Consider the following 18,467-nt stretch of genomic DNA (forward strand, 5'->3'; position numbering starts at 1 on the left):
TGCAATTGCAGGACCGCCGTCAATCTTCTCGCCCACTGCACCTGTAATGATAAACGCCAATCCGGTATATTTATGATAAATCAATGACAGTTTGTTCTGGATCCATTTCAAGGAGCGTATGCCTGTGTGTAAAGCAAAACTGCCGGCGTGAAAATATTCTGCTCCAGCATTTTGATAGCAAGTCGATATTCATAGGTATATATCGGTTTCCTGGCCCCGGATCGCATGTATTTTATGTGTAAACACCGCCGTCAAGGGTATTTGAGCCGCAAACGAAGATCATTCACCGCAGAGAAAAGCGTTTAACCCTCATGATAATCAAATCTCAGTCGAAGCGCTCAGGATTACGATTTTTGGCTCTGGTTATATTATCATTCAGCATTCTGAGCGTATGTGTGATTGATTGCCGTCGTGAACGTCTTCGATTTCTAGCCTCCGCCGTCTCCTTAACCTGCAAACGCATACCCAGTATCGATCCGAGGGCCAAGCAGCGAAACATTTACGCATCTATCTGCGCCCAGCATTCAAGTGAAAGAATGGTGGCACGTCTGCGTTAAATCTCAGAAACGATCTGCGTCGTCGCCATCGACTGTGTCTTTTTGGGAGATTTTCTCTGTCGTTTATGCACTTTTGATAACGCCATCGGGCCAAAGGAAGCGTGCTCTCGAAATTTCATTCTACGTGGTTGAGATTTCCATTTGTCCGCCGTCAAAATTCTGGTAGGGTCGCAGGAGGTTTCACGTCTTGAACCCATCATCGCAGGCCATCACGCAGGTGAAGTAGTTTTCCTTTCTACGCGTTCAGTCTTTGACCCGGTTTGTGATTGATTGCCGTCGTGTAACACTTAGTTGACAAGTTCGCAGTTGTTTACGTTTCAGTTCTTTAGATTAGGATTTTAATTATAGTTTCGACTTTTTTATTTACTTTAGATTTTTTGAATTGTATTTTAAATATAATGTGAAAAGGGTTAGACGTAAGTTATAATAGTTTTTTTTTTTTTTAGTTTTAGTTTTGTATTTCTTTAGATTTTAATAGTGTTTTAAATAGTTTCTTCTTTAGATTTTTTTTCTTATTTAATATAAATTCATAAAAAAAATAAAAAATATAGAAAAGGTGAATAAAATTAAGCTTTAGTTTTTTTCAAATTTTGATTTCAAGTATAGTTTTTTTTTCTTTTGTAAATAATTCAATTTTCTACTTTAGTTTAATTCATTTTTATTTAGTTTTATTTTAAATAAATTTTAGCTTAGTTCATTTAAATTTGGATTTTATTTTTAATTTTTCCTCTTTCAAAAAAAAAAAAATTGAAAAAAGCATAAAAGCATCGTGGATATTTTTGCCAGTTTCAGTTGTTTTACTCAGGGAATTATCATGTTATATCTTTTATGCTGAGATTGAAATTTTCAAGTCTAGATACGAATATGATATCTGGTTAATGATTTATGATCCTCGTGGTGGTTTAAAGCATTCATCTTTTCAAAATTCTCAATTGTTGGATATTGTTTTTTGGTCATTTTAAGAGCATTGTGATTTAGCTGATACCTTTTGATGACAAATGATCGCTGTTCACGGTTTATGTTTCTATATCATCTAACAAGTAATCGTTTTAACAACAATCTCTTAAGGCACTGGTCATTTAACTTCACAAAATCATTTTAGTGTTTCGTGTCTCCCAAACCAACTGTTCAACAGTTAGTCTCTTTCACCTTGTAGGGTCTACCCCCCTTAGCCGCGGGAGACAGCTTAAACGGAGGGATCGGGGATCAGAGTGACAGCCCCCGGTCTGAGCGTTGTCGTGTCAATCTGCGCAACAACAGGCAGTAAAGGAAACCATGATGCGAACAAAAGAAATGTTAATCATGATTTCATAGACTCTAATGTTGGATTGAAGACCCACCATATTCAAAAAATCGATATGAGAAATTTTGATGGCAAAGATCCCGCAACATGGATATTACAGATGGAGCAATTTTTCGATCTCAATAATGTGCAAAACACACAAAAAGTATGTATTGCAACTTTATATTTGGAACCAAATCAGTTTGTATGGTATCAATGGCTTTGCTCTCGTAAACAAATTATCACTTGGGCAATTTTTACGGAAGAATTGACAGCACATTATGAGGATACTGTTGGGTCCCTATAATACTAGTAATTACCCCATTACTATTGTAGTTATACCCCTTATTTATATTGTTGTGCCCCTATTACCCCCATATTGTTATTTCTGTGCCCCATAGAATCCTTGTATTGTTATTTTTGTGGCTTTATATTATTATTGTTAGGTCGGCTGGATTATATTGTGACTCCTTAGACTCCTATATATAGAAAGGAGGTTTTGTCATTTGTATCATCCAAGAATTGTTCATTTATGTAATGTAAAGGAGGTTGCCCCCTCGAAGAGGCTGAATTCTAAGGCGTTGATCTCTCTTTTCTATCTTTTCTTGAGCTGGTTTCATAACATTTGGTATCAGAGCTTTGGATTCTAGGGTTTCGCTGCTCCAAATAGGTCATCGTGGCATTTTCGCTATAACTTTTTTTCTGTGACGTTTCAGAAGTCACAAAAAAAACCCATTTGAGAAGAAATCACGCTGAACCTTGGGTCCGAATTTCAGAGCTTTTCGTGCGACATTTTCGGAGATATGATCTGAGGAAGTTGGTCTTTTTGCAGACTCCTGAATTAGACTCAAAACAGGTGACCTAGGGAAAATCGTCATAACTTTCTTTCTGAGCATCGGATTGAAATTTCGTAAGAAGTTACAGAAAGAGGACGGACTGTAGTTTTCGTTTATATATTTTTCATAGTCAAAGGTTGAAAAAGTGACACGTGGCACTTCATACAAGTTCGCTCTACTGAACTAGTCTATAATCAGGTCACTGCGGGAGATTGTGCATAACTCTTTCTTGGAGAATCCAATTTGGATCAGACTAGTGGCATTGGAAAGAGGACATAGAAGGCTACTACAGGTCACAATTTCAGAACTGGATGATTCGAAATTACAGAGATACATCAGATTCAATACCAGGCTTCTACAAAGTAAAAAAAAGGTGTGTAGTTTTTTTTAATTTTTGCATAAGCTTGGTTTGAAGGAATTCAAAGGGCATAGTAAAGCATTATTATCGGTAACTGATGCCCCGAGGAAAGAAAATGCAAACACCTAGTAAGGAACCTGAAAGCTCTAGCATGACTCATGAAGAAGAGGAAGAAATGCTACATAATATATCAAAATTACAAGAACAAGTGCAGCAAATGTCACGCTCACAAAAGCTAACAGATGCTAAGATAAATGGCGTGGAATCTAAGATAAAGGGCATGGAAGCTCAGGTGAATGGCATGGACGCTAAAATTGATGGTATGGATGATAAAATGGAAGAATTGAAGATAAATATGAATAAGTTGCTACAAGAAATGGTCACTAAGGGTGAAAGAGTACTAAAGGAAACTCATGATGAGAACAAAAGAAATGTTAATCATGATTCCATAGACTCTAATGTTGGATCGAAGACTCACCATGTTCCAAAAATCGATATGAGGAAGTTTGATGGCAAGGATCCCGCCACATGGATATTACAGATGGAGCAATTCTCCGATCTCAATAATGTGCAAAACACACAAAAGGTACGTATGGCAACTTTATATTTGGAACCAAATCAGTTTGTATGGTATCAATTGCTTTGTTCTCGTAAACAATTTATCACTTGGGCAATTTTTACGGAAGAATTGATAGCACATTATGAGGATACAAAAAGCAACACTTTTTTTAGCCAATTGATAAGTCTTTTTTTTGGAGCACATTGAGGAGTTCCAAAAATTGAACATAAGGGTAAAAGATATTCCAGAGGAGCATAGGATTGATGTGTTCATAGGGTCTTTAAAAGATAATATCCAACATGATGTGCGCCTTTGGGAACCTGATTCATTAGAGAAGGCATTCAGGTTAGCAAGAAAAATGGAAAGCAAAATTATGGCAACTAGAAAGCATACCATTCACAACTATAAAGACGGAAGTGTTGTTGCCCATAGTCTTCCACAACCTACAAGGTTGACACCACAACAATTGGAAGAAAAAAGAGCAAAAGGGCTTTGTTACAATTGTGATAGCAAATACACAAGGGGTCATAAGTGTGGTGAGAAGAAATTATTCTACATAGATTGTGAAGAGGAAGAAGAAAAGGAGCAAGAAAGGTCAAAAGAAGAGGATATATTCCAGGAACAAAGCCTAGATGAAGAACAAATAAATCCGACCATATCTTGTAATGCATTGGCGGGAATTACCACTCCTCAAACCATCAAGATAGAAGGACAAATCAAGAAGAAAAAGGTAATAGTGTTGATTGATTCAGGAAGCACCCACAATTTTATTCATTGTAGGGTAGCAAAAGAATTGAATTGCTTCCTATATCCAGCACCAGAGTGTCAAGTGATGATTGCAAATGGAGGAACAATAAATTGTTCTGGAAAGTGCCATAATATCAAGCTATCCATGGGAGAATATGTATTGACTAGCCCAATGCTTTCCATTCCAATGGGAGGTGCTGATGTTGTACTAGGAGTCCAATGGCTACAATCCTTGGGTACAATAGCTTTTAATTTTCAAGAACTTTTCATGAAATTTTCTGTGGAAGGAAAGGAAGTTGAATTAAGGGGTATTGCAGGGAAACCAGGAAAGATAATCAGCTCTAATGGCATGACAAAGCTTCTAAAAAAGGAGCAAAGAGGTGTAATTGCACAATTATGTTCGCTAGATGTTTCCACATTGGAATCATCTATTTCTCCAGATCTCCAAAAAGTCCTGGACAATCATTCCAAGGTATTTGAGACTCCCAAAGGTCTCCCACCTATGCGTGATCATGATCATGCTATTCATCTGATTCCAGGAAGTGTTCCTCCAAACATCAGGCCGTACAGATATCCATATGTCCAAAAAAGTGAAATTGAATGTATGGTTGCAGAAATGCTAGAGGCTGGTATAATTCAACCGAGTCAAAGTTCTTTCTCAGCTCCAGTAGTATTGGTGCACAAGAAGGATGGATCATGGCGCATGTGTCCAGATTATAGGGAGCTCAACAAGCTCACTATTAAAGATAAGTTCCCCATTCCTGTCATTGATGAATTACTGGATGAATTGCATGGATCAATTTACTTCACCAAGTTGGATCTTCGTTCGGGATATCATCAAATCAGAATGAAGATTGAAGACATTCCGAAAACGGCATTTAGAACTCATGAGGGTCATTATGAATTTTTGGTCATGCCTTTTGGCCTTACCAATGCACCTTCAACATTTCAAGGTTTGATGAATTCAATTTTCAAACCATTCCTTAGAAAATTTGTGTTAGTATTTTTTGATGATATACTAATCTACAACAAGTCTTGGAAGGATCATGTTGAACATGTTGACAAGGTGCTACAACTATTGGAGGAGAAACAATTATATGCAAAAAGATCCAAATGTTTCTTTGGGGTCCAGGAGGTGGAATATTTGGGTCATATTGTATCTCATGAAGGAGTTAAGGTAGACCCTAGCAAAATTAAAGCCATTAAGGAATGGAAAATCCCCACATCCATAAAGCATCTGCGAGGATTTCTTGGGTTGACAGGGTATTATCGCAAGTTCGTTAAGAATTATGGGAGAATAGCAGCACCTCTAACAACATTATTGAAGAAAGATTCATTTTCATGGACTCCGGAAGCAACAAAGGCCTTTAAACATCTTAAAGAGGCAATGTGCCAAGCACCGGTCTTAGCTACACCGGACTTCACAAAAACCTTTATTGTGGAATGTGATGCTTCAGGAAATGGAATTGGTGTTGTTCTAATGCAAGATGAAAGACCCATTGCTTTTGAAAGTCGTCCAATCAAGGGAAAGTTTTTAAGCAAAGCTATTTATGAGAAGGAAATGTTGGCAATACTCCATGCACTTAAGAAATGGCGACCCTACCTAATGGGAAGACACTTCAAGGTAAAAACGGATCATGATAGCCTTAAATACTTTTTAGAACAAAGATTATCCTCTGAAGAGCAACAAAAGTGGGTCACAAAGATGTTGGGTTATGACTTTGAAATCATCTACAAAAAAGGGAAGCAAAATGTGGTGGCAGATGCACTCTCAAGAAAGGATGAGGATATGGAAGCATTGTTGTGTGCCATTTCTATTATCCAACCAGATTGGATAAACGAAGCAAAGGAGGAATGGAAGAATGACGAAGAAGTGTGGGCACTTATTCGAAAGCTACAACAAGATTCCAGTACTTCTGATACATTTAGCTGGAAAAATGATTCGTTATGGTACAAAGATCGCTTATACCTCTGTAAGAATTCCCAGCTAAAACAAAAGATTCTTATGGAATTGCACACTTCTCCCTTAGGAGGGCACTCAGGATTTTTAAAAACTTACCACAGGGTTAAGAAGGAATTTTTTTGGGATGGCCTTAAATCAGATATTCAAAAGTTTGTGGCGGAATGTTTGGTTTGCCAACAAAATAAAGTTGAAACAATTAAGACACCGGGTCTATTACAACCTTTATCCATTCCAAACCAACGTTGGGAGGAGGTTTCAATGGATTTTATCACAGGTTTACCCAAGTCTGAGGGAAAGAGTGTCATCATGGTGGTAGTTGACAGACTTACCAAGTATGCACACTTTTGTGCATTATCACATCCATTTAAAGCCAGTACAGTTTCTACTGCATTTATGGAAACAGTTCAAAAGCTACATGGAAACCCAAAGATTATTGTAAGTGACAGAGATCCCATTTTCACTGGAAATTTTTGGACAGAATTATTTTCTTGTCTTGGTACTCAGTTAGCTCATAGCTCATCTTATCATCCTCAATCTGATGGGCAAACTGAGATAGTAAACAAATGTTTGGAAGGATATCTTCGTTGCTTTGTATCTGATAAACAGACACAATGGGTCAAATGGTTGCCTCTGGCTAAATGGTGGTATAACACTTCCTTCTATACAGCAACAAAAATGACCCCATTTATGGCACTTTATGGGTACCAACCACCATCAATCACATCATATTTAAGAGAAAATTCTAAGGTTCAGGCAGTGGAACATCACATCGAACATCAACAACAAGTCCTCCAACTCTTAAAGGATAACCTCGTGTTGGCACAAAATAGAATGAAACAACAGGCAGATCAACATCGCAGTGAAAGAAGTTTTGATGTAGGTGATTGGGTATTCCTACGGCTACAACCATATAAGCAAATGTCCCTAAAGCAAGCTAAGAAGGATAATAAATTATCACCAAAGTATTATGGTCCGTACAAGGTGTTGGAAAAGATTGGTACTATGGCATACAAATTGGAGCTTCCTGCAGCTTCTCGATTGCACCCAGTTTTCCATGTTTCATGTTTAAAGAAGGTCATAGGCGACAAGCTCCCAGTTCAAACAATATTGCCAGAACTTGACGAGGAAGGAAAAATTATATTGGAACCAGAAGCAGTCACAGAAACAAGAACTCGACAGCTACGAAATCGATCAATTTCAGAGTATCTTATCAAGTGGAAGAACTTATCCGTTGAAGATTCCACATGGGAGGATGAGAATTTTATGCAGAAGTACCCAGAACTGCTCAAGCATTGAGGACAACACTTTTTTGAAGGAGAGGGGCATGTTGGGTCCCTATAATACTAGTAATTACCCCATTACTATTGTAGTTATACCCCTTATTTATATTGTTGTGCCCCTATTACCCCCATATTGTTATTTCTGTGCCCCATAGAATCCCTCTATTGTTATTTTTGTGGCTTTATATTATTATTGTTAGGTCGGCTGGATTATATTGTGACTCCTTAGACTCCTATATATAGAAAGGAGGTTTTGTCATTTGTATCATCCAAGAATTGTTCATTTATGTAATGTAAAGGAGGTTGCCCCCTCGAAGAGGCTGAATTCTAAGGCGTTGATCTCTCTTTTCTATCTTTTCTTGAGCTGGTTTCATAACAGATACAAAAAGCAACACTTTTTTTAGCCAATTGATAAGTCTCAAACAAAAAGGTTCAATAATGGAGTACATTGAGGAGTTCCAAAAATTGAACGAAAGGGTAAAAAATATTCCAGAGGAGCATAGGATTGATGTGTTCATAGGGACTTTAAGGGATAATATCCAACATGATGTTCGCCTTTGGGAACCTGATTCATTAGAGAAGGCATTCAGCTTAGCAAGAAAAATGGAAAGCAAAATTATGGCAACCAGGAAGCATACCACTCACAACTATAAAGATGGAAGTGTTGTTGCCCCCAGTCTTCCAGAACCTATAAGGTTGACACCACAACAATTGGAAGAAAAAAGAGCAAAAGGGCTTTGTTACAATTGTGATAGAAAATACACTAAAGGTCATAAGTGTGCTGAAAAGAAATTATTCTACATAGATTGTGAAGAGAAAGAAGAAAAGGAGCAAGAAAGGTCAAAAGAAGAGGATATACTCCAGGAACAAAGCCTAGATAAAGAAGAAATGAATCCGACCATATCTTGTAATGCATTGGCTGGAATTACCACTCCTCAAACCATCAAGATACAAGGACAAATCAAGAAGAAAAAGGTAATAGTGTTGATTGATTCAGGAAGTACCCACAATTTTATTCATTGTAAGGTAGCAAAAGAATTGAATTGCTTCCTATATCCAGCACCAGAGTGTCAAGTGATGGTTGCAAATGGAGGAACAATAAATTGCTTTGGAAAGTGTCATAATATCAAGCTATCCATGGGAGAATATGTATTGACTATCCCAATGCTTTCCATTCCAATGGGAGGTGTTGATGTTGTATTAGGAGTCCAATGGCTACAATCCTTGGGTACAATAGCTTTTAATTTTCAAAAACTTTTCATGAAATTTTCTGCGGAAGGAAAGGAAGTTGAATTAAGGGGTATAACAGGGAAACCGAGAAAGATAATCAGCTTTAACGGTATGACAAAGCTTCTAAAAAAGGAACAAAGAGGTGTAATTGCACAATTATGTTCGCTAGATGTTTCCACATCGAAATCATCTATTTCTCCAGATCTCCAAAAAGTCTTAGACAATCATCCAAGGTATTTGAGACTCCCAAAGGTCTCCCACCTATTTGTGATCATGATCATGCTATTCATCTGATTCCAGGAAGTTTTCCTCCAAACATCAGGCTGTACAGATATCCCTATGCCCAAAAGAGTGAAATTGAACGTATGATTGCAGAAATGCTAGAGGCTGGTATAATTCAACCTAGTCAAAGTTTTTTCTCTGCTCCGATAGTATTGGTGCACAAGAAGGATGGATCATGGCGCATGTGTCCAGATTATAGGGAGCTCAACAAGCTCACTATTAAAGATAAGTTTCCCATCCCTGTCATTGATGAGTTACTGGATGAATTGCATGGATCAATTTACTTCACCAAGTTGGATCTTCGTTCAGGATATCATCAAATCAGAATGAAGACTGAAGACATTTCGAAAACAGCATTTAGAACTCATAAGGGTCATTATGAATTTTTGGTCATGCCTTTTGGCCTTACCAATGCACCTTCTACATTTCAAGGTTTGATGAATTCCATTTTCAAACCCTTAGAAAATTTGTGTTAGTATTTTTTGATGATATACTAATCTACAACAAGTCTTGGAAGGATCATGTTGAACATGTTGACAGGGTGCTACAACTATTGGAGGAGAAACAATTATATGCAAAGAGATCCAAATGTTTCTTTGGAGTACAAGAGGTGGAATATCTGGGTCATATTGTATCTCATGAAGGAGTTAAGGTAGACCCTAGAAAAATTAAAGCTATTAAGGAATGGAAAATCCCCACATCCATAAAGCATCTGCAAGGATTTCTCGGGTTGACAGGGTATTATCACAAGTTTGTTAAGAATTATGGGAGAATAGCAGCACCTCTAACGACATTATTGAAGAAAGATGCATTTTCATGGACTCCAAAAGCAACAAAGGCCTTCGAACATCTTAAAGAGGCAATGTGCCAAGCACCGGTTTTAGCTACACCAGACTTCACAAAAACCTTTATTGTGGAATGTGATGCTCCAGGAAATGGAATTGGTGCTATTTTAATGCAAGATGAAAGACCCATTGCTTTTGAAAGTCATCCAATCAAGGGAAAGTTTTTACACAAAGCTATTTATGAGAAGGAAATGTTGGCAATACTACATGCACTTAAGATATGGCGACCCTACCTAATGGGAAGACACTTCAAGGTAAAAACGGATCATGATAGCCTTAAATAGTTTTTAGAACAAAGATTATCCTCTAAAGAGCAACAAAAGTGGGTCACAAAGATGTTGGGTTATGACTTTGAAATCATCTACAAAAAAGAGAAGCAAAATGTAGTGGCAGATGCACTCTCAAGAAAGGATGAAGATGTGAAAGAATTGTTCTGCGCCATTTCTATTATCCAACCAGATTGGATAAATGAAGCAAGGGAGGAATGGAAGAATGATGAAGTGTGGGCACTTATTTGAAAGTTACAACAAGATTCCAGTACATCTGACATTTAGCTGGCAAAATGATTCGTTATGGTACAAAGATCGCTTATACCTCTGTAAGAATTCCCAACTCAAGCAAAAGATTCTTATGGAATTGCACACTTCTCCCTTAGGAGGGCACTCAGGATTTTTAAAAACTTACCACAGGGTTAAGAAGGAATTTTTTTGGGATGGCCTTAAATCAGATATTCAAAAGTTTGTGGCAAAATGTTTGGTTTGCCAACAAAATAAAGTTGAAACAACTAAGACCCCGGGTCTATTACAACCTTTATCCATTCCAAGCCAACATTGGGAGGAGGTTTCAATGGATTTTATTACAGGTTTACCCAAGTCTGAGGGAAAGAGTGTCATCATGGTGGTGATTGACAGACTTACCAAGTATGCACACTTTTGTGCATTATCACATCCATTTAAAGCTAGTACAGTTTCTACAGCATTTATGGAAACAATTCAAAAGCTACATGGAAACCCAAAGATTATTGTAAGTGACAGAGATTCCATTTTCACTGGAAATTTTTGGACATAATTATTTTCTTGTCTCGGTACTCAGTTAGCTCGTAGCTCATCTTATCATCCTCAATCTGATGGGCAAACTGAGATAGTAAACAAATGTTTGGAAGGATATCTTCGTTGCTTTGTATCTGATAAACGGACACAATGGATCAAATGGTTGCCTCTGGCTGAAATGGTGGTATAACACTTCCTTCCATATAGCAACAAAAATGACCCCATTTATGGCACTTTATGGATATCAGCCACCATCCATCACATCATATTTATGAGAAAATTCTAAGGTTCAAGCAGTGGAACATCACATTGAGCATCAACAAAAAGTCCTACAACTCTTAAAGGATAACCTCGTGTTGGCACAGAATAGAATGAAACAATAGACAGATCAACATTGCAGCGAAAGAAGTTTTGATGTAGGTGATTGGGTATTCCTACGGCTACAACCATATAAACAAATGTCCCTCAAGCAAGCTAAGAAGGATAATAAATTATCACCAAAGTATTATGGTCCGTATAAGGTGTTGCAAAAGATTGGTACCATGGCATACAAATTGGAGCTTCCTATAGCTTCTCGAGTGCACCCAGTTTTCCATGTTTCATGTTTAAAGAAGGTTATAGGCAACAAGCTCCGAGTTCAAACAATATTGCCAGAACTTGACAAGGAAGGAAAAATTATATTGGAACCGGAAGCAGTCACAGAAACAAGAACTCGACAGCTACGAAATCGATCAATTTCGGAGCATCTTATCAAGTGGAAGAACTTATCCGCTGAAGATTCCACATGGGAGGATGAGAATTTTATACAAAAGCATCCAAAACTACTCAAGCATTGAGGACAACACTTTTTTGAAGGATAGGGGCATGTTAGGTCCCTATAATAATAGTGATTACCCCATTACTATTGTAGTTGTATCCCTTATTAATATTGTTGTGCCCCTATTAGCCCCATATTGTTATGATTGTGCCCCATAGAATCCCTTTATTGTTATTTTTGTGTCTTTATATTATTGTTGTTAGGTCGGCTGGGTTATATTGTGACTCCTTAGACTCCTATATATAGAAAGGAGGTTTTGTCATTTGAATCATCAAGGAATCATTCATTTGTGTAATGTAAAGGAGGTTGCCCCCTCGAAGAGGCTGAATTCTAAGGCGTTGATCTATCTTTTCTATCTTTTTGTGAGCTAGGTTCATAATAGAAAATTGGTGAAAAGGCTAAAGCACATGAGTTCTCCAAGACCCAAAAATGGTTTGGGCATATTCTAACCAGTTTGGGAGATATTAAAATAATTAATATTTTTAATGGAGTTCCTAAGTCTAAACTTAGGAAAAATAAAACATTAAATGGTATTAATATAAAACTAGGTCACAATGTTCCAAAAGTCATGGATCAAGCCAAATCTAATCTTAGCCATTGATTAGAGACTTAAACTCGGCCATTGAAAGGCCATCGAGAAAAGTATAAGAGGAGGCTTGAGGGTCAGTTGGAGAATGCACCAGAGTAATCAGTCATTCTATATTCTAGAGCAGGGTTTGCTAAGAGAGATAGAATCAATGATCAGCAGCGAGGGGCAGTGAATACATAGCAGAGAGGTAGAGTTGGTACCAGAGAGACAGCGTAGAGCTTGGAGAGGTTGACACAAAGGCAGATGGGTGCTACACAGAGGCATCCAGGAGTTGCGCAGAGCCAGGAGAGGCTAGCGTGTGAGACACAGAGGGTCTAGGGGCTGATGCAGAGGCTCCAGAAGCTGACACAGAGGCTAGCAAAGCTGACGCAGGGCCAAGAGGCAGCGCTGGAAGGATTTCGTGGGACAAACTAGGTACTGGTGAGCCGGATAGGGTGACGCGGTCCCTATTAAAGTGACGCAAAGCAGTGGGAGTTGCAATTGTTGCTGTGGGATTCTTCATCCGGTGATTAATCAGCTGAAATATCTGTCTCCGAGGAGAGGTACTACTGCTGAGGGCATTCTCTGTTGGGTGAGCCATTTCTGGCACCCTAGTTTTATTCTGAAAACTGCATAATAATAGAACCCTCTGAATAACTACACCAGTTTTCCTGCAATGGGTTTTTTCGGGGAAGAATTTCTAACGAGATAAACTTAGAAATTCCAACATCTCTCCTTTGCCTTTCTGACCTTGTTAGACTTGTGTAACTCCTTTCATTTATGGTTGTTTCTCTGCCATATGCTTGACCCTTGAAATTTGAAATTCGCAGATCTCCAATTTTGCTCGGACGGAGTAGTGCAAACATGATTATCTCTGCAAGATTTTGTGTATTCAAATCCCTTGGAGATGTGTTGAATGTCCACTGACCAGAAGTTTATCCATGCTTAATTTCTGTTCTAGAAAACCGTGGCTCCTAGCACTGTTGTTAAATACAATCTCTGCATTCAAAGACCGTATGCGGCATATGTGTGTAACAATTCATTAGTTGGGATGACAGTTTATATGTAATTATGGTTCATGGGTGCATTGAATTGAATATTGTGCAAGCTGACTTGGTGAAAAATTAACTTGGTATATGCCTTGTTTACCTAATGCTATGTGTTGAATAGTTTGTTTGGATGACTGATGTATGTTGAACCGAATCTGGTATGATGCATTTATCAATTGTGTTATCTATGATGTGCGTTAGTGAATGTTGAGTGTATGCACCTCATATGGAATCCTTATAAAATTATATGCTTTTATATATCATGTGCACTACACTGTTCTTGGCATTCATTCAGGTTTCTACAAAAGAAATGCCTTATGTTGTCCAATTTCAGTGGTGATTTGTTTGAGTTAGACTGCTTTGTGGTTCGAATGTCGTGACAGAATTGTTTTAGTGAGGACGGTAAATCACTTCCCCGGATTGGCCTGTCTCGTCATATTTTGAAACCAGAATTTGTAAAATTGTTGGTGATACCGAATATCCCAAACTAAGAAGCGCATCTTGCAATTCCATTGATTCAATCTTCCCACTACGATCTCTGTCAAACCTCTCAAAGATTGCCTGCCACGCTTGGAGACTGTGCCACAATGATGTAAATTCCTGCGGCCCTATTTTCATGGAATTATTTGTCATCTATGAATCCGCTCCCCACTGCGCGTTTTGATTGTTATATCACCCAGATATAACCTCCCCCGTCATAACTCTGTTGTTTTTTATATAACGCATGGCCTGAAGCATGGTAACGTCCCTCCCACCGTTTGGTTAATCTTATTACATATACCTTCCCCCATACGTTGTCGTATATGCTATACATTACAATGTCATATGTTGTCATATCCCCGCCAAATAATACCTGTCCTATATACATTAGGACTTGGAGGGAGAAGTGCAGGCGAAAAAGAGGTTAGAATTTGTTGTTTCCAAAGGCAGATCTATCGATCATTGTCATTCTCGCTGAATTCTCCATATTTTATTGTGTTTAAGGAGATATGAAAGATAAGCCTGTACATCTTGATTGAAAATAATCGTGAAATTTTTTTATTCTTGACACCAGAATCAGGAAACTCTGCAGAATTTTGTGTTTTCAGTGTGGAGCATAGGTCTGCTCACGACAGAGGAAAGGCAGACTTGATAGATGGTAGGGCCGAGTGTATGAAGTTGCATTGGAGATTGTGTACATGATTAAAAGATTGCATTCAATGTGAGATCCTGGCACCTGAGTATGAAGACTGTGACTTAATGCTGGTGGAAACGTTGTGTTCTGAACATTGGTGGAAACAAATCGTGACTGTGCACTAGAATTCGAACGCCAGGATGGAGCTAACCTACTTACAGTGCGGTGTTGTGCGTTGAATTCCATATACAGTGGTACAGTGGTGCATTTGAATGTGTTGAATAGTTTTGAAAGCCGTGATGCTGAAATGACTGAGCAATGGTGTAGTGAGTGTAAATTGTCTCCTGGTCAATGATTGTTGGTTGTCTTTGCTGGAAGACCATTGTGGAAGGTCATGGTATGCTACATCAACTCAAAGACCTTTGTGCGCTGGTTATACCTCTTGATTAAAGCCAGATTGAGGTATGTGTTGACAACATGGAATATTTTTTTTAATATGTTGAATACTTATGGTGAATGCAGCGTTGGATCTCTGTTGAAAATTTTGTGAAGACAGTGGGCATGGTCGTTGTTTATTATATGTTGGTTTTATACATTGAACTCCATGAAGGTCGTATATATAATAGTGTAAAGTTTTGAATCCATCAATTTAAAGAAGAGATCGTTGAGAGGAGTTTATTTTTGCTAACACAATTGCCAAATTTGATGATATATTAGAGCTACTAAACACCCTAATACTTTCCACTATTGATGGGAAAGTAAACATCAGCAAAGACACTCTCTGCGACATTCAAACCTACCTGCATAATGCACAAGAAAAGATTGATTTTTTGCAACTAGAATCTCAGTTCCAGCGAGATGAGCTTCAACAGATTTGTCATTCTAAATTGTTTTCTGCTCAAAACAATCCTTTGTTCAAGGTTAAAACAGACACCCATCAACAGCTAGCAAGTGATGAAATTAGTAAGATTGAGGTTGATTCAGATCCAGTACCCAATGAAGCAACAGAATTACATGCAGATGTAGAAATTCAGCCTGCACTTCCCAAGTTGATCATCAGACCTTGGGAAGAGCTTATCCATAACAAGCACAAAACTGGTCTTGGATATGACAAAGATGTGTCCTTTCATATTCCAGATTACTCAAAGCCCATCCAATTTCAAAGTGTTGATTTCCTTCATGACAGTGCACTTTCAGTGGTTCCAGATTTTGCGCCTCTTCCAAAACAACCACAACAAATTGTTAAAGTCCAACACTGTGACCGAGTTGGCCATATGAAAGATCATTGTTTTGATCTTCAACCGTGCAAGCATTGTGGTCATCGTACTCATTCTTCGCACAGATGCTTCAAAAACAAGCCTCCTGCAAGAACAAAGCTTCATCTTGGATGGATCGCTTCTTGGCAATGGGCTTCAACAACCAAGAAGATATTTCTCTCATACAACAAGATTTGTTCTCGAATATTAAAAAGTCTTGCAGTTGATATCTCTTCATCTTCTCACCTTGTATCTGACAGGGGGGGAATGATGGTCATCTACAAGTTTCAAAGCCACATCAAGCAAGCCTGAGCCACAACCTTCCATACTAGATTCAGATTTGTAGCTGGAGATAAAGATGTCATTGAGCATGCCTTCGGTTGGTGGTCATCCTTAAACCATCTATGCAGGGTTACGACTTCCATTCAAAGAATTGGGGATAGTTCCTCTAGCAAAAAACTTCAGCTTCTTTCCAGTTTTGGAAGAGTTCCAGGAATTGCATTAAGCATTCCAGAGTTGGTGGTCATCCTTAAACCACTGTAGGTTGTAGACCTCCCTTTTTCAGGTTGAAGGTCTCCCTCTCCAAAGCATTAGGGACACTTCCTCTTGCAGAAGATTTCAGCTTCTTGTCAGGCTTGGAAGAGTTCCGAGAACTGCACTAAGTGTTCCAATGTTAGTGATCATCCTTAAACCACCCCCTTATACCAACATTTCAGAGAGCAAATTCAGCCTAGTGCCGCCATGCATTTTTTGCACATTTTGTATTACAACTCTCTTCTTGGACTCATACATAACCCTTCAGATTAAGGGGGGGGAATGTTGGACACCTAATCCTCTATGGGTTGGTGTGGAATGTGAACAGCCACTGGAGTCCAAGAGACCACTTGGGATATTAATCCAAGGGTCACATCAATGTACTATAAATGTATATCATATCAATAATATATGCAATTCAATGCTTATCTTTCACATTCATTATTTACATTCCATGTGAGTTTAACAAATCCAAGAAAATTGCTTACCAAGATCCAAGACTGTTTACCAGTAATTAAGCATTACAAACAAGTGCCTATTTCAAACTGTAATAGTAGTTTAGCTGCATAATCAAAAGACTGACATAACTACAAAGGAAACTAACCTCTTAATAGAGAATGTTTTTCTGTATAACAATCCCTTTCCCCTTTGTCAATTAACAGGTCCACCATTATCAGCACCTGGAGAAACTTTGACGCACTTTTGCAGTTCCAAAATAACCTTGTTATAGAGATCACAAATCTAGTAAGTTGCTACGTAGGGAAAGTCCACATATAAGCATACTTCAAAGAGAAAAACGTCATTGAGGTTACTTCTAATGATTGGGAACAGCTCTTGGAAAAAATCATGAAAATGAGAATAATGCTAAAATCTTTAAAAACAACCGATCTAAAGATTTGTTACCATGAAAATAATGCCAAAAAGGGTCAAAGCTTGAATATTTATTTGGACATAACTTACAAAACCTAATTAAAATAAATTGATAAATGTGTTTAGTTGCTCAACATCAAGTTTCAACATATATCAATGAACAAAAGAGGAGATACAAACGAAGAGTGGATCATAAAACTGTGATGCTAAAATACCCATACTATATTATTTATATAATATAACCTTCAAAGTAGGGGGGATTCTAGTAGACTCAAAATGTGGTTGATCCAACTTCTTTCTTTGTTCCCAACACCCTATGCAATTTTGAAGTCAATTTGTACCCATGTAGGTCAATGGAGACCCCTTTTCTCTTATTACTTTCTGGATAAATTTTCTTAGATTAAACGGAGATAAATTGAGGATCTCATATTTAAATTGAAATTATTTTCTTTGCTGTATTCGTATTGACTTTCTACCTTAACATACCAATGTTGCAAATAGCATTCCAGATAACATATCACCATCACCAAGAGTACAGAAAGAAATTATAGGAAATATCAGGGAAAATATTGGAAAATGTCAGCAAGGATAAACTTGGACTTGAAAAACTTGGGAAAACTCAAAAAAAAATGAAACTTAAACAACTTGGAAAAGATAGGAAATACGAAGAGAAAACGAGTTAATTAATAATGATCATCTAGACCATAGACTTAGGCATATAAATAAAGTCATTTTATATGGTATTAGCATCTTGGACCAAAATGAAACAACATATAGTTTCACTTTCCTCTATAGAAGTAGAATATAGAGCAATAGTCAAGGGTCATGTGAAACATTTTGGCTTAGAAGAATGCTTGCAAATTTGCAAGTTCATCCGAATAAGCCAACAACATTCTTTTGTGACAACCAAAGAATTCTCAAGTTAGCAATGAATCTCGTCCATAAGCAAACCAATCATATTGTTGGGCATTGTCATTTCATTCAACAACTCGTAGAAGACAAAACAGTTGAGCTGAAATATTGTCCAACTCAGGCCCAAATTGCAGAGACTTTCACCAAGTCTCATGGCCAGATAAATTTGTAAAATTCGGAGATAAACCTGATGTAGTCTCTAGAATAATCATTAAAGGAGGATGTTAGGGTCATTTAGCTAATAATGGTCATCTAAAGTCTAGATTATAGAATTTATGACACAGTCTAAATCACACCTTAGTGTTGTATTAATGACTTAAATCATATTTAAGTTAATTTATGTTAATGAAACTAGGGAA

At 37.7% G+C, this 18,467-nt stretch overlaps 1 protein-coding gene across 4 annotated transcripts in view; it reads right to left on the bottom strand.

Annotated features, from left to right (window-relative positions):
• Positions 1 to 18,467, bottom strand: part of LOC149144777 (uncharacterized) — a 375,115-nt gene that overhangs the window by 146,191 nt on the left and 210,457 nt on the right. For all 4 annotated transcript variants that reach the window (XM_089449642.1, XM_089449644.1, XM_089449643.1 and 1 more), the window contains exon 5: positions 16,931 to 17,046. In XM_089449642.1, the coding sequence (XP_089305768.1) occupies positions 16,978 to 17,046 (69 nt within the window). In that variant the 3' untranslated portion in view covers positions 16,931 to 16,977. The remainder of the gene's footprint in view (positions 1 to 16,930; positions 17,047 to 18,467) is intronic.

The sequence above is a fragment of the Pinus tabuliformis genome, chromosome X (assembly GCF_031772625.1).
Source record: "Pinus tabuliformis cultivar Carrire ecotype Pingquan chromosome X, CPIR1, whole genome shotgun sequence".
NCBI classification, from domain to species: Eukaryota; Viridiplantae; Streptophyta; class Pinopsida; order Pinales; family Pinaceae; genus Pinus; species Pinus tabuliformis.